The sequence below is a fragment of the Mustelus asterias genome, chromosome 14 (assembly GCF_964213995.1).
Source record: "Mustelus asterias chromosome 14, sMusAst1.hap1.1, whole genome shotgun sequence".
In the NCBI taxonomy this organism is placed as follows: domain Eukaryota; kingdom Metazoa; phylum Chordata; class Chondrichthyes; order Carcharhiniformes; family Triakidae; genus Mustelus; species Mustelus asterias.
This window is the reverse complement of record NC_135814.1, coordinates 7332128-7356360: the sequence shown is the minus strand read 5'-3', so window position 1 is coordinate 7356360 and position 24233 is coordinate 7332128. Positions and strand designations below refer to the sequence as shown.

General features: G+C 47.0%; 1 protein-coding gene across 1 annotated transcript in view; it reads right to left on the bottom strand.

Moving 5' to 3' along the window:
- Positions 1–5150: 5150 nt before the first annotated feature.
- The window catches only part of wnt10a (wingless-type MMTV integration site family, member 10a), a 71272-nt gene continuing 52189 nt past the window's right edge, over positions 5151–24233 (bottom strand). Inside the window, exon 4 of the mRNA XM_078229144.1 lies at positions 5151–6209. Within this exon, the coding sequence (XP_078085270.1) occupies positions 5739–6209 (471 nt within the window). The 3' untranslated portion in view covers positions 5151–5738. The remainder of the gene's footprint in view (positions 6210–24233) is intronic.

The following is a 24233-nucleotide window of genomic DNA, read 5'->3' as shown; positions in this document are numbered from 1 at the left end:
CCTTCCAAAGTCCAAAGATGTGCAGGTTAGGTGGATTGGCCATGCTAAATTGCCCCTTAGTGTCCAAAATGTCTAGGTTAGGGGGATTAGTGGAGTAAGTGGGTGGGGTTACAAGGATAGGGCATGGGTAACATGCTCTTTTGGAGGGTCTGTACAGACCTGATGGGCCGAATCGCCTCCTTCTGCACTGTAGTGATTCTATGGTTCTGTAAAGTCTACCCATTAAGCTTTATACCATTGGATAAAACCACTCAGCTGGTGAGGAATCCTAAGTTATTGAGGACCGGTCAGTACTGGTCTTTATAACTAATTGTGTCTGACTTTATCAAATTGAAAATAAAAATGAAGAAGTTAAATCAATGAAATTGCACAGAACTTACAGCACAGAAACAGGCCATTCGGCCCAGTACTTCCATACGGCTGTTAATGGCCCACATGAACCTCTCATAAAAGCCTTGATGGATATGCCTTTCCAAGAGTTAGCACTGGTGTAATGGGTAATGACGTCCTTCTGTAATCTTTTTCCAGAACATGGAATAAAGGACAATTGGGACAGATAGATACAGAAAGCCACAGGGAGCAGAAGTTATAATGAAATGAAAACTATGATCCAGATTGAACAACAGCAGGATGGGCGGTAGATGCAGTTCAGTTTCGGAACAACTTTGGAAGTAAGGGGAGAGAAAGCAAACCAACTTTAAAGAGGATTGAGGAGTTCAAGGGTTCCAATGGGCGCAGACACAGTTTATGACATCGAACACCTCCTCCACCTACTGTGAGAGAATTAGTGACCGTTGGATAGTTCCATGAGTCTGCTTGCCTTCCGGATTGAAGGAAACTCTCCGAGGAAGCTCCCCTCACTGCCAGCAGGTATATTGGAGGGATGTACAGAGTGGGACTTGAATCTGGAGATTCTGACCCAAAGGTAAGGGCATTACCCACTGCACCGTGAGACCTCCTCACGGTGGCACAGTGGTACAGTGGTTAGCGCTGCTGCCTCACAGCGCCGGTGACCTGGGTTCGATTCCCGGCTTGGGTCACTGTCTATGTGGAGTCTGCATGTTGTCCCTGTGTCTGCCTGGGTTTCCTCCGGGTGCTGCGGTTTCCTCCCATTGTCCGATAGACGCGTTGGTTAGGTGGATTGGCCATGCTAAATTCTCCCTCAGTGTACCCGATCAGGCGCCAGAGTGTGGCGACTAGGGGATTTTCAAAGTAACTTCATTGCGGTGTTAATGTAAGACTATTTGTGACACTAATAAATAAACTTAAATGCAGAACGCCACCATGTTAAAAATGGCCTCTCATTAAAGTTGCTAACCCTGCAGCATTGTGTTAGCATCTCTGTGAAATAATGAGTAATCTGCAGGGCCTCCTCTAAGCAATATGGGATAAAAACCAGAAAAAAATTAGTTTTGTTTAGAATTTTCCTTGTAAAATTTTCATTTTAGTGATAAAATATTGGAGATGTGAAAAAGAGCGATTTGATTAAGAGTCAAGAATCATTCAATCAATTTGATTGGAAAGTCTGTTCACCTAAAATTCGATGTACGGTGCCAGTTAATCACGCCAGAGTCACCATTTTGCATTCCTTATTTCTAAGGGGCAGCACGGTAGCACAGTGGTTAGCACTGCTGCCTCACAGCACCAAGGACCCGGGTTCGATTCCCAGCTTGGGTCACTGTCTGTGTGGAGTTTGCACATTCTCCCCGTGTCTGCGTGGGTTTTTCTCCGGGTGGTCCTGGTTCCTCCCACAGTCTTAAAGACCTGCTGGCTAGGTACATTTATCTGAACAGGCGTCAGAATGTGGCGACGAGGGGAATTTCACAGTAACTCCATTGCAGTGTTAATGTAAGCCTTACTTGTGGCTAATAAATAAACTTTAAACTTTGATTGCCTGAAAGGAAAGGAGTGAACTTGCTTTGTTTGACAGTCACTTAGTTGAGCTCTGTAGATAGTTTGCAGGAGCTGGAATTGTTCTCCTTATACAAGTGAAGGCTCCAGAGGAGATTTGATCGAGGTGTTCAAAATCTCGGGGGAGGCCTGAGCAAAGTAGAGAGGGAGGCCGGAATTTTACCAGCCCGCCCGCCCGGAAACGGAGCGAGTGAGGGGCAGACAATGGAATGGTCCGTTAACCAGGGACCTGAGTTCAATTCCAGCCTTGGGTCACTGTCTGTGCGGAGTTTTCACGTTCTCCCCGTGTCTGCGTGGGTTTCCTCCGGGTGCTCTGGTTTCCTCCCACACTTAAAAGATGTGCAGGTTCTGCACGTTAGATACATTGGCCATGCTAAATTGCCCCTTAATGACCTAAGGTGCGTAATATAGGGGTATTAGTGGGGTAAATGCATGGGGTTACGGAGATAGGGTAGGGAGCGGGCTTGGTGAGGATACTCTGTCATCAGTGCAGACTTGGTGGGCTGTAGTGATTCTATGATTCTATGTTGGCTGAATTGAGAACTGGAGGACACAGATTTAAGGTGATTGCAAAAGAAGCAAATACAACATAAAAATACTTTGATGCAGTGAGTAGTTAGGATCTGGAATGTACTGTCTGAGAGTGTGTTGGAGACAGATTCACACAGCGAGTGGTTAGGATCTGGAACGCACTGTCTGAGAGTGTGGTGGAGACAGATTCACACAGCGAGTGGTTAGGATGTGGAACGCGCTGTCTGGGAGTGTGTTGGAGACAGATTCACACAGCGAGTGGTTAGGATCTGGAATGCACTGTCTGAGAGTGTGGTGGAGACAGATTCACACAGCGAGTGGTTAGGATGTGGAACGCGCTGTCTGGGAGTGTGTTGGAGACAGATTCACACAGCGAGTGGTTAGGATCTGGAATGTACTGTCTGAGAGTGTGGTGGAGACAGATTCACACAGCGAGTGGTTAGGATGTGGAACGCGCTGTCTGGGAGTGTGTTGGAGACAGATTCACACAGCGAGTGGTTAGGATCTGGAACGCACTGTCTGAGAGCATGGTGGAGACAGATTCACTCAGCGAGTGGTTAGGATCTGGAATGTACTGTCTGAGAGTGTGGTGGGGGCTGAACATTGACTTCAAAAGGGAATTGGTGAACACTTGAAGAGAATAAAAATATTGCAGATCTGCGGGGAAATGGTGAGGGAGCAGGAATGGTTAAATTGCTCTTTCAGGGAACATGAAGGCACTGTGGTATAGTGGTTAGCACAGCTGCCTCACCACTCCAGGGACCTGGGTTCCAATCCGGGCTTGGGTCACTGTCTGTGTGGAGTCTACACATTCTCCCCATGTCTGAGTGGGTTTCCTCCGAGTGCTCCGGTTTCCTCCCACTATCCAAAGATATGTGAGTTAGCTGGATTGGTCATGTTAAATTGCCCCTTAGTCTCAGGGGGATTAGTAGGGTAAATGCATGGGGTTATGGGGATAGGGCCTAGGTGGGGTTGTGGTCGGTGCAGACGCGATATTCTACAACTCAAGAAGCTGTATGGCCTCCTGTGCTGTGACCATTCCGTGATTCTAACCTGGTGTCTTCAGCTGCCTAGGTCCTGGAATCCCATTCCCAAATCTATCTCTCCCTTTCCTCCTTTAAGACACTCCTTAAAATTTATCTCTGCCTGACTGAATAACGCTTTTGTCAAATTCTTGGGATAGTTTACTACATTAATGGTGCTATATAAATACAAGTTGTTGTTGTCCCTTTAGTGAACCAAGAGACGGCACGGTGGCACGGTGCCTGGCACTGCTACCTCACAGCGCCAAGGATCCAGGTACAGAGATAAGGAGGAATTTCTTCAGCCAGAGGGTGGTGAATCTGTGGAACGTTTTGCTGCAGAGGCCTGTGGAGGGCAGGTCCTTGAGTGTCTTTAAGACAGAGATAGATAGGTTCTTGATTAATAAGGAGATCAGCGGTTATGGGGCGAAGGCAGGAGAATGGGGATGAGAAAAATATCAGCCATGATTGAATGGTGGAGCAGACTCGATGGGCCAAGTGGCCTAATTCTGCTCCTATGTCTTACGGTCTTATGAGTTCAATTCTGACCTTGGGTCACTGTCTGTGCAGAGTCTGCACGATCTCTCCGTGTCTGCTTGGGTTTCCTCTGGGTGTTCCGGTTTCCTCCCATGCTCATAGATGTGCGGGTCAGGTGGAATAGCCGTGGTAAATTGTGCTTTGGTGTCCCAAAATGTACACATTAGATGGACTAGTCATGGATTAGTCATGTCTGGGTTTACAGGAACAAAGCAGGAAAAAGAGCTAGGTAATATACTCTGTCAGAGAGTCGGTGCAGACTCGATGGGCCGAATGGCTGCCTTCTGCACTGCAGGGATTCTATTCCATGGGATTCTATGATCCCGTAAAAGGAAACGCAGGGAAAAGTAATTATCTCACCCTCCAGTCAGAGACCCCAGGATGATTCTATTATTAACACCTCCTGCTATTTTGCTTTCAGACAGTGCTGACCTTTATTCTGCTATTAACACCAGTGCTGACCAAGCCTTGTGTTTTAATGCTGTCATTACTATTCCTCTTCTCTGTCTTCCATGACATCTTTCTCATTTTATCTCCTCACTCCCTAAACTATCTCTGACTTCTCTTGCTCCATCTGCCTGACTCCCGCCCACTTTAACAGCATAAAACCCATCACAAATACTGCCTCTATTCTTAGTTTAGTTTAAGTTTATTTATTAGTGTCACAAGTCGGCTCACATTAACACTGCAATGAAGTTACTGTGAAAACCCCCTGTTCGAATTTAGGGAGAATTTAGCACGGCCAATGCACCCTAACCAGCACATTTTTCGGACTGTGGGAGGAAACCGGAGCACCCGGAGGAAACCCACGCAGACACGGGGAGGATGTGCAGACTCCGCACAGACAGTGACCCAAGCCGGGGAATTGAACCCGAGTCCCTGGCGCTGTGAGGCAGCAGTGCTAACCACTGTGCCACCGTTCCAAAGCAGAATTTTATTGTACTCGAAAGGTGGGTTATCATAGAGTGCAGAAGGAGGCCATTCGGCCCATCGAGTCTGTACTGACAGCAATCCCACCAGGCCTGCTGAGTTTTTCCAGAACTTTCTGCTTTTCCCAGGATAGATCGGACCCCCTTGTGCTCTTAAACCCACCGTAGGTGCAGTTCCGTCCCTGATACTGACACACAGGCAATGATTGCAATAGCTCGTCACTTTGAGGTTCTGTTTAATATTAACACTAAACACAGCATTAACCGAATACTTTCCAAATGTACAAGTATCCGTTATATTAAAATAACTTATAATACATTAAACACCAGCAATAAGAAAAAAAAGTGAACACGCTATTACAGATAATTACACATTTCTTTTTTTTTGACCTCCCCTGTCTTTCTCTGGGTTGTTAAAAGTCTTTAAGGTAATTCCTGAGTCTCTAAGTTTTGCTGTGGCAGAGTGCGTCCTGTGAAATGTTCAAACCTCTTCCGTTGTAAAGGTGCAAAGAGAAAGGAAGCCGGGGTGGGGGTAGGTGGGGAAATCAATTCATTTGGCAGAAGTTTGCGGCCCTCATTCCAGAGAGTTCTGAGGAACGATTCAGCCTGGTTCGAGGAAAGGAAGGGGTGAGGTGGGGGTGGGTGGAAGTTTGTTCTGCCAGTCCTCCAAAGGCATGCTTCCAAATACAGCAGTGCAGAAATATAGGGCCCAACGTCTCTTTGGCTGAACTGTGTCCTTTTCCTTGGTTTGTGTTGGTCCCCAGCTTGATTTCCGTTCTTTCTGTTCTTTTTTACACTCCGCCGCTCCTTATTTACACACGCTGACCCACTCGGTCACTCTGCACTCCTCACACGCCACGTAGCAGCACCAGTGGAACTTGCAGTTGCACCTCTCTTGGCGCGTCTGCCGCAAGATGTTGTGGCCCCTGCCGCAGCACAGGCTCTCGCAGTTGTCCAGGCCGGGGCTGGTCTTGTTGCAGATCCGGCCCCGGGTCCCCGCCGAGTCCAGCTTGGGCTCGCTCTCGCAGAAGTTGGGCGACTCCTCGAAGAAGACCAGCTCGCCAGCGCTGGATTTCCTGCGGTGCGGGTGGTGGTGCGTGTGCTCCACCTGGCCCGTGTTGCGGTTGTGGGCCTTGATCAGCGTGGCGTTGTAGAACTTGTGCTTCAGCAGGGTGCCCACCATCCTGAAGTCCGGCGTCACCTGCCAGCAGGTCTTCAGCTGGCAGCTCCCAGACGTGCCATGGCACTTGCATTTCCTCTTCATGTGCTCTGCTATCATCTACAGAGAAAACGGGAGAAAAAAGGGAGAGTATTTAAAGTTTTAATCTTATTTATTAGTGGCACAAGTAGGCTTACATTAACACTGCAATGAAGTTACTGTGAAAGTCCCCTAGTCACCACACTCTGGTGCCTGTTCGGGTACACTGAGGGAGAATTTAGCATGGCCAATGCACCTAACCAGCACGTCTTTCGGACTGTGCGAGGAAACTAGAGCATCCAGAGGAAACCCACGCAGACACGGGGAGAATGTGCAGACTCTCCAATGCACCTAACCAGCATGGCTGCCTCGGCAAAACAGCTCGCATAATTAAAGACCCCACGCACCCCGGACATTCCCTCTTCCACCTTCTTCCATCGGGAAAAAGGTACAAAAGTCTGAGGTCACGTACCAACCGACTCAAGAACAGCTTCTTCCCTGTTGCTGTCAGACTATTGAATGGACCTACCTTGCATTAAGTTGATCTTTCTCTACACCCTAGCTATGACTGTAACACTACATTCTGCACTCTCTCGTTTCCTTCTCTATGAACGGTATGTTTTGGCTGTATAGCGCGCAAGAAACAATACTTTTCACTGTGTGTTAATACATGTGACAATAATAAATCAAATCAAATCAAAAGTCTTTCAGACTTTGGGAGGAAACCGGAGTGCCCGGAGGAAACCCACGCAGACATGGGGAGAATGTGCAGACTCCGCACAGACAGTGACCCAAGCTAGGAATCGAACCCTGGTCCCTGGTGCTGTGAGGCAGCAGCGCTGACCACTGTGCCACCGTGTTGTCCTACTAAGAAAGTATTAGATCAGGCACCATCCAACATCCCGGGATAAGTATCCAAATATCTCTTTAGATGTCAGAATTTGAATTTTTATTTATTCTCTCATGAGCTGTGGGTGTCACTGGCAAGGCCAGCATTTATTGCCCATCCCTAATTGCCTCTGAACTGAGTGTCTTGCTTGGCTATTTCAGAGGGCAGTTAAGAGTCAACCTCATTGTTGTGGCTCTGGAGTCACATGTAGGTCTGATTGGGGAAGGACGCAGATTTCCTCCCCTAAAGGGGACATCAATGAACCAGGTGGGTTTTTACAACAATCAATGATATTCCAGATTTGATTAATTGAATTTCAATTCCACCAGCTGCCATTGTGGGATTTGAACCCAGGTCCTCAGAACATTAGCCTGAGCCTCTGGATTACGAACCCAGTGATATTACCAATATGCTACTGTTCTCTCATTAAAGAACAAAGAGAGAACAAAGAAAAGTACAGCATAGGAACAGGCCCTTCGGCCCTCCAAACCTGTGCCAATCATGATGCCCTAACTAAACTAAAAACCTCCTACCCTTATTCAGTCCATATCCCTCTATTCCCTCCCTATTCACGTACCCATCCAGATGCCTCTTAAATGTTGCTAATGTGCCTGCTTCTACCACCTCCTCTGGCAGCACGTACCAGGCACCCACCATTCTCTGCGTGGAAAACTTCCCCGCACATCTCCCTTAACCTTACCCGCTCTCACCTTGAACCTGTGCCCCCTTGTGGATGTTTCTCTCTTGAGTGCTTTGACTGTGCTTTGAGACATTTTTGAATAGCTGTTTTGCATTTGTTATAAAGCTTTTCATAATCTCCAGATATCCCAAATTGCATCCAATTAAGTATTTGAGGTATGGTCATCATTGTGTGTTTTCCTATACAAAATGCATGAGTTAAATGAAAGTTTGCAGAGTGGATACAGCACAGAAGGAGACCATTAGGCCCATCATGTCTGTACCAGCTCTCTGAATGCCATTCAACTACCTTCTCCCCAGAACCATTCCTCTTCAGCTAATTATCAAATTCCCTCCTGAAAGCCTCGATTGAATCTGTCTCCACCACACTCTCAGACAGTGCATTCCAGATCCTAACCACTCACTGTGTGAATCTGTCTCCACCACACTCTCAGACAGTGCATTCCAGATCCTAACCACTCGCTGTGTGAATCTGTCTCCACCACACTCTCAGACAGTGCATTCCAGATCCTAACCACTCACGGTGTGAATCTGTCTCACATGGTAGGTGTTGAACTCATGTCTGGTTTACTCTGTCAGTAACTGTAATGACTTTAATGAGGCCCATGATGTGGATCTCTTAGAATACGAGCTCCCTGAGTAAGGAGTATAACGTTGACAAATGCGAGGTTATTCACTTTGGAGGAAATAATAGCAAATTGGATTATTATCTAAATGGAAAAAAATTACAACATGTTACTGTGCAAAGGGACCTGGGGGTCCTTGTGCATGAGACGCAAAAGACCAGTCTGCAGGTGCAACAGGTGATCAAGAAGGCAAATGGGATGTTGGCCTATATCGCAAGGGGGATAGAATATAAAAGCAGAGATGTCTTGCTGCATCTGTACAGGGCATTGGTGAGGCCGCAGCTGGAATACTGTGTGCAGTATTGGTCCTCTTATTTGCGGAAGGATATATTGGCCTTGGAGGGAGTGCAGAGAAGGTTCACCAGGTTGATACCAGAGATGAGGGGTGTTGATTATGAGGAGAGACTGAGCAGATTGGGTTTGTACTCGTTGGAATTTCGAAGGCTGAGGGGGGGTCTTATAGAGACCTATAAGATAATGAAGGGGCTGGATAGGGTAGAGGTGGAGAGATTCTTTCCACTTAGAAAGGAAACCAGAACTAGAGGGCACAGCCTCAAAATAAAGGGGGGGTGAGTTTAGGACAGAATTGAGGGGGAACTTCTTCTCTCAGAGGGTGGTGAATCTCTGGAATTCTCTGCCTACTGAAGTGGTGGAGGCTACCTCGTTGAATATGTTTAAATCACGGATAGATGGATTCCTGATCAGTAAGGGAATTAGGGGTTATATGGATCAGGCGGGTGAGTGGAACTGATCCACTTCAGATCAGCCATGATCTTATTGAATGGCGGGGCAGGCTCGAGGGGCTAGATGGCCTACTCCTGCTCCTATTTCTTATGTTCTTATGTTCTTATGTAAGGCAGTATTGGCTTGTCCAATCAGGGAGCCCTACATGTGTACATGATGTGGAGTGTCAGGGTTACTGGCACTCGGGGATTATACTCTGTACGAGGAAGTATCTGTCTGAGTGTTGCTGACTATGTAAATGTATCTACATTTGGTGAAGGGACATTGACCTCGGTGGAGTTATTTCAGTAACAACTCCAATGCTACCGTTCTGTCAAAGGCCACTCTATCCATTCAGATGCTATTTCAGGCTCTGGCAAACTGGAGTTGTCAGGGTCCCTAGATATTCTTAATACAAGTTACATCAGTAAAACTAAGTCATATGTGTGTGTGTCAGAAGGAGGAGGCAGTATCTTCAAAACGTTTTTCCTCATGTCGCTTTTGCTTCTTTCACCAATCACCTCAAATCCATGCCCTCTCATTCTCAATCCTTCCACCATTGGTGATAGTTTCTCCCTATCGTCTCTCTCCAGACTCCTCTATCAAACCCTCTCTCAGCCTTCTGTCCTCCAAGGTCCCCACTTCTCCAATCTATCCACGTAACTGAAGTCTCTCATTCCTGGAACCATTCACATCAATCCTTTCTGAACTCTCTCTCTCTCTCTCTCTCATTGCCCTCACATCTTCTTTCCTCAAGTGTAGCGCCCAGAGCGGGAAGCAATACTCCAAAGTTGTTGACAAGACGTTGAGAATGGGGAGTTCGTGGTGGATATTGTACAAGAGCCAAGTCCCATTGGCACTAGGCCACACACAAGAATGGAAGGGATAATGCAAAGCTCACACAAGGTTTGGCCGATTGTTGGGGAATATAAATTTGAATGCTTTGCTAATTATACCTTACGTCAATTTGGAAGCATGAGCTTGTCTACTAAATTACAGATGCCTTAATGAAGTAATGGTGTGGAATGCAAGAGGCAGGAATTGAGGGCAGTCACCAAAGAATGGATCGCAAACACCTGTGGTCAATTATAACTTGTGCTGTGGCTGCAAGTTCATCAAAGGCATTTTATTGGAACCAAGTATTTTTCCGGCATTCGTTTCAGTTTGTCTGGGGGTATCTCTGTGTGGGTAAAATGTAGCCACAGAGGATAGACCCCATCATCAAACGATGCATTGCGGCTTACTTGGGTTCCTGGGCTCACCACGTGAGTCCCTGAGGTCGAATGTAGTTCAGCTGGATTAAAGGTGGCCCAGTGGGGGACAGATTCTCGCAAACCAGCCTCCCATCCATTGACTCCGTCTACACTTCCCGCTGTCTCGGCAAAGCAGCCAGCATAATTAAGGACCCCACGCACCCCGGACATCTCTTCCACCTTCTTCCGTCGGGAAAAAATACAAAAGTCTGAGGTTACGTACCAACCGACTCAAGAACAGCTTCTTCCCTGCTGCTGTCAGACTTTTGAATGGACTTACCTTGCATTAAGTTGATCTTTCGCTACACCCTAGCTATGACTGTAACACTACATTTTTCACTCTCTCCTTTCCTTCTCCCCTACGTGCTCGATGAACGGTATGCTTTGTCTGTATAGCGCGCAAGAAACAATACTTTTCATTGTATACGAATACATATGACAATAATAAATCAAAATCAAATCAAAGACATAGCCCAGCTGGGGAGGTGGTGGGTGGGGAGAGAAAGTCAGAGTCAGAGGGGTCAGGATAAGTTCAGCAAGATTGAAGATAGTTCAGAATGGCGGTCAGTTGGTCAATAAGGTCAGAGGTGATGCCAATAGTTCAGAAACTGCTCTGTGAAGACAGTGGCAGCTCAGCTTGGTTTGAAACCTGGAGAAGCCACGGAGTAAATTGAGAGAAGTGTCATGTGAGCAAATCAAGGCCTGGTGAAAGATGTCAAAAACACCTTCCTAAAGTTTGAAGTAATTCTGTCAACTAATGTCCATTCTTTAGTACACACGTTTGGATAGAAAATCTGGCATGTAATAGCCATGCCACACAACTGACCAATGAGAAAGAGCCTAAGCACCACCCTATCACATTCTTGACATTACCAACGTCCAATCCCACTCTGGCATCATCATTGACTAGAAACTTAAACTGTAGCAGCCACAGAAATACTGGGGTTAAAAGGGCAGGTCAGAGGTTGGGAATTCCGCAATGAGTAACTCATGTCCTGACTCCCAAAACCTGTCTATCACCTCCAAGGCACAAGTCAGGAGTGTGAAGGAATACTCTCCATTCGCCTGGATGACTGCAGCTCCCACAATTCTCAATGTTCAACACCATCCAGGATAAAGTAGCCCACTTTAAAATAACAATATTCTATAAAGACTGCCAATGTTTGTAGCTTTAAATACATCTTGCTTCATCTTTCCACTCAAACGCCACTGACTTTTTGTTTCCATTTATGTGACTGCCTCTTAACTGCGTCACTCTAGCTCACAGTCTGGCACATTCCCCCAGCCCCACTCAGTCCCATAGCTGTAGACAGTATGATGGGACCATCACAAACAGCATCATGCAACTGGTATCTCGCCTCTCCAAATGCCAATCTGATCCAACCTCATTGTAGACAAAATGGAGGTCATAAAATAGTTTGAGTTTGTTACTAATCGTGTTTACTTCTGCATAGTATCAGATTATATATTGAAGGGGGAAAAGGGAACATCCAGTCCTTCTTGGTGACTGAGTGACTTTTCTCTCCAGTCCGTCCTCTCAGTGGCACGGTGGCACGGTGGCACGGTGGTTAGCACACTGCTGTCAGGGACTCAGGTTCGATACCCAGCTTGAGACACTGTGTGGAGTCTGTACATTCTCCCCGTGTCTGCGTGGGTTTCCTGCGGGCGCTCCGGTTTCCTCCCACACTCCAAAGATGTGCAGGTTAGGTTGATTGGCCATGCTAAATTGAGCCTAGTATCAGGGGGATTAGCAGGTTAAATATGTGGGATTACGGGAGTGGGGCCTGGGTGGGATTGTGGTCGGTGCAGACTCGATGGGCTGAATGACCTCCTTCTGTAGTGTAGGGATTTTATGATTCTATGATACATACCCCTTGTCCTGCCCCTTCTGAACACACTGACCTCTGCGAGAGATCAGCCTCATTGATGCTGAGAAAGTCTCCCTGCATCCTGTTGTTACAGAGTCATAGAGGTTCACTCCACAGACAGAGGCCCTTCGGCCCATCGTATCTGTGTCAGCTATCAAGCACCTATCTATTCTAATCCCATTTTGCAGCACTTGGTCTATAGCCTTGAATACTACGGTGTTTCAAGTGTTCATGGAAATGCTTCTTAAATGTTGTGAGGGTTCCTGCCTCTATCTCCCTTTCAAGTTTAAAGTGTATTTATTAATGTCACAAGTATGCTTACATTAACACTGCAATGAAGTTACTGTGAAAATCCCCCTAGTCGCCACACCCTGGTGCCTGTTCCGGTACACGGAGAGAGAATTTAGCATGGTCAGTGCACCTAACCAGCACATCTTTCAGACTGTGGGAGGAAACCGGAGCACCTGGAGGAAACCCACACAGGGGAACTTGCAAACTCCACACCGACAGTGACCCAAGCCAGGGATCGAAGCCAGGGATCGAACCCAGGCCCCTGGCACTGTGAGGCAGCAGTGCTAACCACTGTGCCACTGTGCTGCCCACACACTCTCTCTGGGCGAAAGGATTTCTCCTCAAATCCCCCTTAAATCTCTGCCCCCTGTTTATTGGCCCCTCGACTGAGGGTAAAAAATGCTTCCTACCTGCTCTATCTGTGCCCTTCATAATTTTGTACACCAAAGCCTTTTCTGCTCCGAGGAAAACAACCTCAGCCTCTCTTCATAGCCGGTTAGTGTTACAGCTCACTCAGGGAAAGTTTGAAAGTTTATTTATTAGTCACAAGTAAGGCTTACATTAACACTGCAATGAAATTCCCTTAGTCGCCACACTCTGGCGCCTGTTCGGGTCAATGCACCTAACCAGCAAGTCTTTCAGAATGTGGGAGGAAACTGGAGCCCCGGAGGAAACCCACGCAGACACGGGGAGAATGTGCAAACTCTACACAGACAGTGGCCCAAGCCAGGAATCAAACCCGGGTCCCTGGCGCTGTGAAGCAGCAGCGCTAACCACTGCGCCACCGTGCTGCCCCACTGTTTGAGTTGCTGCGGTAAAATGCCCTTTGACACACATGTCGCAGTCTGGAGCTCTGGGGGTTGACAGTAGAGGCTCCAACTTTCTCTCCGTTACTGAGCTCTCTTTGGAGTGAATCTGTGCTGTCCACCTCCATCCTGAATGGAGCGAGCTCCACATCCTAATCTCTCTGGGGGGGAAACAAGTGCTGACTCTGAAAATCATGACAGTTTCCAAGCAACTTGACCAGGGCTCCAATCTCTCCGTGTGCCATCACTCAGTGTTCCTCTGCCCTGCCCTGTCCCCCTCCTCCCCACCCCCTGTAATAGCAAGCATCTGTCAGCGACAGAACAAACGCTGCGTAACCAATTAATGCACAGGAACAAACAATGCCGAGGAGAACAGTCAGCTCTGAGCAAACAACAGCAGTCTATAAAACATTTCTAATCTGTCCACAAAGCCTGAGCACTCCAACCACTTTCATTTATATAGCTCCCCCTTTTGAGGCAGGAAATCAGCCCCAAAACACACAGGAGCTTAAGCGGACAAATAAATTGCCAACAGAAGCAAGAGTAAGGGGAGATGGTCTAAAACTTTGGTCAGGGAGGTGGGTTTTAGGGAATGTCTGAAAGGAAGTAAGTCAGGTGGAGAGGCCGAGAGATTTAGGGAGGGAATTCCGGAGCTTAGGATCCAGGTAACCGATGGCACGGCCGCCAACAGTGGAGCCAGAATTGGAGGTCTGCAGAGATTGCGATGAATTTAAAGCATAAAGTTTGTTTAGTGTCACAAGTAGGCTTACAGTAGCACTGCAATGAAGTTACTGTGAAAATCCCCCAGTTGCCACACTCCAGCGCCTGTTCGGGTACACTGAGGGAGAATTTAGCACGGCCAATGCACCTAACCAGCACATCTTTCAGACTGTGGGAGGAAACCGGAGCACCCGGAGGAAACCCACGCAGACACGGGGAGAACGTACAGACGCCGCACAGAAAGTGACCCAAGTCGGGAATCGAACCCGGTGGATGCACGTCAATTGAACTCAAGACACGAGGCTTCGGTAACTGAAGGCTTTTATTGCCTAACAATGGAACTACTAGAATGTAAGTACACCATCCCAGACTGACGAGGTCCCACCCGAGCAGGGGGTCTTATACCTCTCCCAGGAGGCGGAGCCCGACTGGGATGTGCCACAACAGTAACAACCACAGGTGTATTAATCCCACCCTAGCCCAACAACAACATTAGAACAATCCCACAGTGTGAACACCCTAGCCCAACAACAACATTAGAACAATCCCACAGTGTGAACACCCTAGCCCAACAACAACATTAGAACAACCCCACAGTGGGAACCAACGATGGTTCACCACACCCGGATCCCTGGCGCTGTGAGGCAGCAGTGCTAACCACTGTGCCACCATGCCGGCTGGTGGAGGCTCTCGCGGCAGAGGTGACAGGCCACGGAGGGAAGTGAAACATGAGGATGAGAATGTTTAAATCGACGCATTGCCGACCTTTGGGTAGGCAATCACAGGGAATGATGTGTAAAAGGGTACCCGGTTATCTTGCTTTTGTATAATTAATTGCTTATATATATGCAAAAATATCTAAGACGATTACAATTGGATTCAAAATTCCACTCATAAATGGTTTAACAACCATGCAATGTATATTAATCCCCGAGCCTTCGCATGCTGTGCCTGAATCTGTGTGTCTGCCTCACTGGTTCTGTCAGGCCAATCCTGCACACTCACAATGCCAGTGCGATGCTGACTGCAGCGGAGTCAGGGGGGAGAGTGTCGGAATCCGCTCTTTGAATTGCACAGGAACATGGCAGAGCAGGAGGAGGACACTTGGCCCTTCGAGACTGCTCCATCACTCAACAAAATCGTGGCTGATCTGGTTCTGGCCTCAACTCCACTTTACCCCTCATAACCCCGACTCCCTCACTCTGTCAAAAGCCTGCCTAACTCACCTTGAATAAATTCAACGAGCCAGCTTTGTGGGGTAGAGGATTCTGCACACCAACCACCCTTTGGGGGGGATAATATTTCTCCTCATCTCTGTCTTAAAAGGGAGACTTCTCACATTTAAACGATGGTCTCTCCCACATTCTCCCATTATCCACCCCATCAAGAACCCCTCAGGGTCTTAAGTGTTTCAATAAGACTTACACTCACACTGACTGAAACTCTGTTCATAGGATCATGGCATTACATCTTCGAGTTAGGTGTCACTTAGGCAGCACGGTGGCACAGTGGTTAGCACTGCCGCCTCACAGTGCCAAGGACTCAGTTCAAATCCAGCCTCAGATGACGGTTTGTCTGGTGTTTACACATTCTCCCCATGTCTGCGTGGGTTTCCTCTGGGTGCTCCAGTTTCCTCCCACAGTCCAAAGATGTGCAGGTTAGGTAGATTGACCATGCTAAATTGCCCCTTAGTGTCAGGGAGATGAGCAGAGTGGATACGTAAGATTATGGGGATAGGACCTGGGTGGGATTGTTGTCGGTGCAGGCTCGATGGGCTGAATGGCCGCTTTCTGGACTGCGGGAATTCTATGATTTCTGACTCGAGGGGTAACCCTCCCCCCTCCCAGTCAGAGGCACATGGGTTCAAGTCCCACTCCAGATACAAGCAAAATATCCAGGCAGATAATGCAGTGCTGAGGGAGTGCCACACTGTCAGAGGTGCCGTCTTTCAGATTAGACATTGACCCTAAGAATCGCCTGCCCTGTCAGCTGGATGTAAAAGATCCCTTGATGCTTTTCAAAAATGAGCAGGGCAGTTCACTCCTCATGGTGCCCTGGGCAGGATTTATCCTTCAACAAATTCACCAGAATGGATAATCAGGTGGTTATCACACAGCAGCTCGTGGGAGCTTGCTGTGCACAGGTGCATTCCCTGCACTTCGAAATCATTTCATTGGCTGTGAAGGCACCTGGGGATGTTGTAGGAATGAAAGCATTTTCTTTCTCTTCGGGCTAGTTTAAAACAATCACCTTTTACATCCACCTCAGAGGACAGGTGGGGCCTTGGTTGTAACAATTTACCTGGTTGGCAGTTCCTCAGACAGTGCAGCACTCCCTCAACGCTGGTCTGCAGTGCCAGCCTAGAATGAGGTACTTCAATTGGACTCAGCATCATGAGATCATTGACTCAGAGGCGTGGGTGCGGATTCTGTCAACTGAGTCGGGCTAGAGTGGGACTCGGCGAGTCAAGCAAGTTCCAGCCACTTCCTATTCTCTATACTTACCTGAGTTGTGAGGGAATGGGCAAACAATTGCTTCAAATCAAAGGGTCATAACTTGACCATCTTAGTCTGCCTTAATAGACTGTAAAACCATGCATTAATGTGGGCAGCGCTGCTTCTAAAAGCCTCGTCCCTACACTGTGATTTCTAACAAGCCGCAGATATAATTATAACCCAGAAGACTTCAAAGAGATCCGAGTACAAATGTTTACAGAATGAGTGCTTTATAGGGAAGGGAGGGAGGGAGGGAATGAGCAGGAGAGCATCTTGGAGTGAAATTACCCCTTTAAACCTGCTATCATCCTTCATTGTTGAATGTATATACCTGTGGAGCAACTGTCAGCTGGGATTAGTCCAATTACCGAAAGAAAATGGCAAGCTAGGACTAACTGGTAGTTGGGAGAGATGGCAGGAGGAAGTGTAGGTGTTAATAATTAGAAAGAAGTGCATTCTTTAAACATGCACTTAAACACATGATAGCGTGTTTGCTGTTTGTCAAAGATTCAAAAATGTAAAACAGTAAAGAATACACGGACATTTAACACCTTTCATGACCTTGGAATGTTCCCAAAGTACTTGGCATGGGTGGCACGGTGGCACGGTGGTTAGCACTGCTGCCTCACAGCACCAGGGACCCGGGTTCAATTCCCAGCTTGCGTCACTGTCTGTGTGGAGTCTGCACGTTCTCCCTGTGTCTGCGTGGGTTTCCCCTGGGTGCCCTGGTTTCCTCCCACAGTACGAAAGTGTGCTGGTTAGGTGCACTGGCCATGCTAAATTCTCTCTCAGTGTACCCGAACAGGCGCCGGAGTAGGGGATTTTCACAGTAACTTCACTGCAGTGTTAATGTAAGCCTACTTGTGACACTAATGCTAAAGTGCAAAGGGACTTGGGAGTCCTAGTCCAGGATTCTCTAAAGGTAAACTTGCAGGTTGAGTCCGTAATTAAGAAAGCAAATGTAATGTTGTCATTTATCTCAAGAGGCTTGGAATACAAAAGCAGGGATGTACTTCTGAGGCTTTATAAAGCACTGGTTAGGCCCCATTTGGAGTACTGTGAGCAATTTTGGGCCCCACACCTCAGGAAGGACATACTGGCACTGGAGCGGGTCCAGCGGAGATTCACACGGATGATCCCAGGAATGGTAGGCCTGACATACGATGAACGTCTGAGGATCGTGGGATTATATTCATTGGAGTTTAGGAGGTTGAGGGGAGATCTGATAGAAACTTACAAGATAATGAACGGCTTAGATAGGATGGACGTAGGGAAGTTGTTTCCATTAACAGGGGAGACTAGGACGCGGGGGCACAGCCTTAGAATAAAAGGGAGTCACTTTAGAACAGAGATGAGGAGAAATTTCTTCAGCCAGAGAGTGGTGGGTCTGTGGAATTCATTGCCACAGAGGGCTGTGGAGGCCGAGACGTTGAGCGTCTTCAAGACAGAAATTGATAAATTCTTGATTTCTCGAGGAATTAAGGGCTATGGGGAGAGAGCGGGTAAATGGAGTTGAAATCAACCATGATTGAATGGTGGAGTGGACTCGATGGGCCGAATGGCCTTACTTCCGCTCCTATGTCTTATGGTCTTAATAAATAAACTTAAATTGCTCTTTAGTGGCTGTTTAGGCAGATTGGTAAATACACTGGGCTACAGGGATAAGAAGGGAAAATGGGCCTGGGTAGAATGCTCTTTTGGAGTCGATGGAGACTCAATGGGTCGAATGGCCTCCCTCTGCACTGTAGGGATTCAATGACAGCCAATGACGTGTTTTTGATATGTGGTCACTGTTGTCGTGTCGGGACGGAATACATTATTTCCAATTCTGAAAAGTAACATAATTCCAGATTACCTGACAGAGTATCATTAAAAACAGGTCACTTTGATGTGCTAGTTGTTCTCTACACCTGTGTACAACAAACACTGTGTTTATTCAGGGGATGTGAGACGTGGTGAGAAAGGAGGGAGATGGTGCATGAACTGTGTATGTTTGAGGGAGGGCGGGGGGGGGGGGGGGCAGGAGATTCTGGGCTTCATTTTCTCTCTCTCTCTCTCTATATCACTCTCAGAGAAATCCACTGGGATCAAAATAGGAATGGAGAAAGAGGAAAAATGCAATTAAGAGAGAGAAAGAGAGAAAGAATAGAAACAAAGAAGGAAAGAAAGAGGGAAAGAAATAGGGAAAGAAAGAAAAGAGAGAGAGAAAAAGAAAGAGAGAAAGGGAGAGAGAGAGAGAGAAAGAGAGAGAGAAAGAAAAAGAGAAAGAAAGAAAGAAAGAAAGAATGAATGAATGATTGAATGAACAAAAGAACAAAGAACAAAGGACAATACAGCACAGGAACAGGCCCTTCGGCCCTCCAAGCCCGCGCCGCTCCCTGGTCCAAACTAGACCATTCTTTTGTATCCCTCCATTCCCACTCCGTTCATGTGGCTATCTAGGTAAGTCTTAAACGTTCCCAGCGTGTCCGCCTCCACCACCTTGCCCGGCAGCGCATTCCAGGCCCCCACCACCCTCTGTGTAAAATGCATCCTTCTGATATCCGTGTTAAAGCTCCCCCCCTCACCTTGAACCTATGACCCCTCGTAAACGTCACCACCAACCTGGGAAAAAGCTTCCCACCGTTCACCCTATCTATGCCTTTCATAATTTTATACACCTCTATGAATGAATGAATGAGTGATTTGGATTCCACTGGTTTCTGCCGGGTCTCCAGTGCAAAATGACGGCTTTATATCTGCCTGGAGGCCTTCTTGATCATTTCCTCCCTCCCTGATGCTCCCCCCTCCCCTCCCCTCCCAACCCCATACTACACTATCCCATAGCTCTACCGATGTACATCGCCATTTTGAGATGTTGCAGTGAGACCAGGCGCTCCCCCCACTTCTCACGATCCACTTTAACCCTTGAGTCAAATGTCCTGAGGATTGACAATTAGTGCCTCTCATCAGAGGATGGAGATTGGCTGACAAGAATGAACCTTCCACTGGGACCAGCGTAAAGTGTTTCTGGAAGGAGAAGTCTGTAATCATAGAATAATTTGGCATACATGGAGATCCTTCAGCCCATCATGACTATCCTGGTTCTTTCCCCATCAATCCATTCAAGTATGTATCTAATTCCCAGTTTAGTTAGTTACTATCGAATAACAGGCAATTATCCATCACCAGGTGTCAATGGCGTGTTAATGATATTGTTCGGATACACAGGTGAAAAACATTGGTCAATTAAGTGCTTGGAATACCGGTCTTACCTACCAACCCAGTGGCACTGGGTTGGTAGGTAAGAAGCAGACAGATGTAATGCTGCTTTCTGTCAAGTGGTTTCGATTGAAGCACAGAAACTTGAAACAGGAGTAGGCCATTCGGTCCTTCGAGCCTGCTCTGCCATTCATTTTGATCATGGCCGATCATCGAATTCAATATCCTGATCCCCCTCTTCCCCCCATATCCCTTGATCCCTTTAACCCCCAAGAGCTATATCTATTCCTTCTTGAAATCACACATTGTGGCCTCAACTACATTCTGTGATATTGAATTCCACGCATTCACCACCTTCTGGGTGAAGAAACTTCTCCTCACCTCAGTTCTAAAAGGTTTACTCCTTACCCTCAAACTGTGACCCCCTAGTTCTGGTCTCTCCCACCATTGGGAACATTCTTTCTGAATCTATCTGTCTAATCCTGTTAGAATTTTATAAGTTTCTATGAGATCCCCTCTCACTCTTCTAAACTCCAATGAATACAATCCTAACCAAATTAATCTCTCCTCATATGTCAATCCTGCCATCCCAGGAATCAGCCTGGTAAATCTTCGCTGCACTCCCTCTAGAACAAGAACATCCTCCCTTACATTGAATTAACATTAATATCCTGTCAAAGTGCCTCCGCCATGGGATGATACAGCAGGATGTCAGATATATGCTATGTACTCATTTTCGTTCTGTGATTGTGATTCTGTGATAAGGATGGCACAGTGACACAGTGGTTAGCACTGCTGCCTCACAGCACCAGAGACCTGGGTTTGATTCCCGGCTTGAGTCACTGTCTGTGTGGAGTTTGCACATTCTCCTCATCTCTGCGTGGGTTTCCTCCCGGTGCTCCGGTTTCCTCCTACAGTCCAAAGATTTGCGGGTTAGGTTGATTGGCTATGCTAAATTGACCCTAATGTCAGGGGGATTAGCAGGGTAAATGAGGGCTATGGGAATAGGGCCTGGATGGGATTGTGGTCGGTACAGACTTGATGGGCCAAATGGCCTCCTTCTGCACTGTAGGATTCTATGATTCTATGATCATGCTGAGGGGCTGCCTTTCTGAGGTTGCAAAATGGCCTTTCTTTGTCTCTTCTTTAAACAGATCCTTCATGTCCCCCTGAACAGGTGGATGGATAACACAGCACTCTGCAATTTCAGCACATTCACATGATCACAAACCAGAGAGCGGGGATTAAACCCACAAACCTCTGATTCAGCAGGTGAGAGACTGACCTCCGCTGACACATTATAAATTTGAATATTGATTTTCTGAAATGATCACTTCTTGAATGATCTCTGTTCATAATGATGCCTTGAGCTAGCTCTTTGGTGAGTCACAGAGGCAATACAACACAGAAGGAGGCCATGCAGCCCAACAAGTCCATGTCAGCTCTTTGTCAGGATCCCTTGATCTAGCCCCACGATCCAGCCAGCTTATTTCCTCCAAGCACCCCTTAGATTTTGTGAAATCATTCATTATCTCCACTCTAACAGGGAGGTGATGGCCCAGTGGTATTATCGCTAGATTATTAATCCAGAAACTCAGCTAATGTTCTGGGGACCCGGGTTCGAATCCCGCCACGGCAGGTGGTGGGATTTGTATACAATTAAAAATATCTGGCATTAAGAATCTACTGATGTACATGAAACCATTGTCGATTGTCGGAGTAACCCATCTGGTTCACTAACGTCCTTTAGGGAAGGAAATCTGCCATCCATACCTGGTCTGACCTACATATGACTCCAGAGCCGCAGCAATGTGGTTGACTCTCAACTGCCCTCCAAAGGGCAACTAGGGATGGGCAATAAATGCTGGCCAGCCAGTGACAACTATGTCCCACAAATGAATAAAAAAAGCTTCCACCACCCAGGTCCTTACCACTCACTGTGTAAAAAACTTCTCTCTCACATCCCTAGGGATCTCTTACCCAAAACTTAAACCTGTATCCCCAAGAACTTGTATAATCAGTGAATGGGAACTGCTTTTCTTTGTCTACCTTTTAATCTTGTATATCTCTATCAAATCTCCCCTCAACCTCCTTCACTCCAAGGTTCTCCAGCCTAATCTTGTAGCTAAAACCCCCTGATCCCTGGAACCATTCTGGTCAATCTCTCTGCGCACCCTCTCGAGGTCCCTCACATCCTTCCTAAAGTGTGGTGACCGAAACTGGACACAACTACAACACACTGGGGTCTAACCAGAGCTTTATGCAGGCTCAGCATAACTTCTCTGCCCTTGTACTGAATACCACTAGCCCTGGCCGGATGCATTGTTGGAGATCTGTTTTCGTGACCTCTGTCAGACAGTCCAGCGCTCTCTCGGTACCACACTGGGCCTAGGTTTTGCACTCATTTCCCTGAAATTGGGACTTGGGTTCACCATCCTCCGACTCAGGGGTGAGAGTGTTAGTTGACGGCCGACTAACAAAGAATAGCAGCATACCGACACAGAAATAGGATGGAGGCCATTCAGCCCCTTGAGCCTGTTCTAACATTCCATGAGGTCATAAGTGATTTGTATCCTTTCCCTGCTTTCCACATTTCTTGATGACAAAAGTCTGTCAAGTTTAGTGTTGAAAACTTTGATAGGTCCCCGGCATCCTCAGCCTTCTTTTCTTTAAAAAAGTAGAGAAATTAAACACCTCACTTTTTATTTTCTGGAGTAAGTATGTGTCTGGTCTACATACGACTCCAGATCCACAGCAATCTTAACCGCACTTAACTCCTGCCTGCCCTCTCAGCTCGAAGTAAAAACAAATACAAATACCATGGAGCTCTGTGAAGAATGAATTCTTCTTCAATGGTATTGCTGAATGTAGTGTTCAATTGTCCTGTGATTGATTGTGTGCGTCTGGTAACTGATCTATGTTCACTGTGCTCAATTGATTACGCCTGAACATTGACTCAGAGCTAAGGAAACAGAAGTTACAAGAAGCTGAGTGGTACTGCACTTCACCACACTTTAGGAAGGATGTGACGGTCCTCGAGAGGGTGTGGAGGGGGATTGAGCAGAATGTCTATGTGGGACCCTTAGGTGGCGAGAGATATCAATAAATGATCCACAAATCAGTATGGGAAATATACTAGTGTCACATCCTTGATCAAGGATTTGGAATGGGAATCTCTACAGCAGAGGAGGGAAAAAATACACAGCATGTTCTATAAAATATGGAATGCGCTGGTGGGCATTGATAGAAACAGTGGCCTGGTGCTCTCGACAGTGACAAAACACAAGGTAGCCATCCACACAAATTACAAAAACCTTTTGTTTCCAAGTCAGTGCATCAACAATCTGTCTTCCCAAGGACAATCCAATAAAGGAACAATCGGCCCAGGGAAATAGTTATAGCTCCATCATTTATTGCCCTTGTACTGAGTGGGCAGTTAAGATTGCTGTGGCTCTGGAGTCGCATGTAGGCCAGACAGAATAAGGACGGCAGATTTCCTTCCCTAAAGGACATCAATGAATCAGATGGGTTTTTATAACAATCGATGATATTCTAGATTTGATTAATTGAATTTAAATCCCACAAGCTCCCGTAGTGGGATTTGAACCCATGTCCCCAGAACATCAGGCTGGGCCTACGAGATTACTAGCACAGTGACATTACCACTATGCTACTGTTTAAAGTTTATTTATTAGTGTCACACATAGACTTGCATTAACATTGCAATGATGTTACTGTGAAAATCCCCTAGTTGCCACACTTGGGCGCCTGTTCGGGTACACTGAGGGAGAATTTAGCAAGGCCAGTGCACTTAACTAGCATGTCTTTCGGACTGTGGGAGGAAACCAGAGCACCGGATGGCAACCCACGCAGACGAGGGGAGAACATGCAGACTCCACACAGACAGTGACCCAAGCCAGGAATGGAACCTGGGTCCCTGACGCTGTGAGGCAGCAGTACTCACCACTGTGCCACCGTGCCGCCTAGTTAAAGACCAAAGAAAAGTATAGCACAGGAGCAGGCCCTTCAGCCTTCCAAACTCATGTCAATCATGATGCCCTAACTAAACTGCAAAAATAAACCTTCTGCCCTTACTTGGTCCAGATTCCCTCTCTATTCACATCCCCATCCAGACGCCTCTTAGATGTTGCTAATGTGCCTGTTTCCACCACCTCCAATCAATGGCAGTTTCATGGTCATGATGTGGAGATGCCGGCGTTGGGCTGGGGTAAACACAGTAAGAAGTCTAACAACACCAGGTTAAAGTCCAACAGGTTTATTTGGTAGCAAAAGCCACTAGCTTTCGGAGCTGTCCCGAAAGCTAGTGGCTTTTGCTACCAAATAAACCTGTTGGACTTTAACCTGGTGTTGTTAGACTTCTTACTGAGTTTCATGGTCACCATTACTGAGACTAGCTTTATATTCCCGATTTGTATCCATTTGAGTTCAGAGAGTAAGAGGTGATCAAATCATATAAGATGTTGAGGGGTGGATGTGGAGAGGATGGTTCCTCTTTTGGGAGGTTCTAGATCTA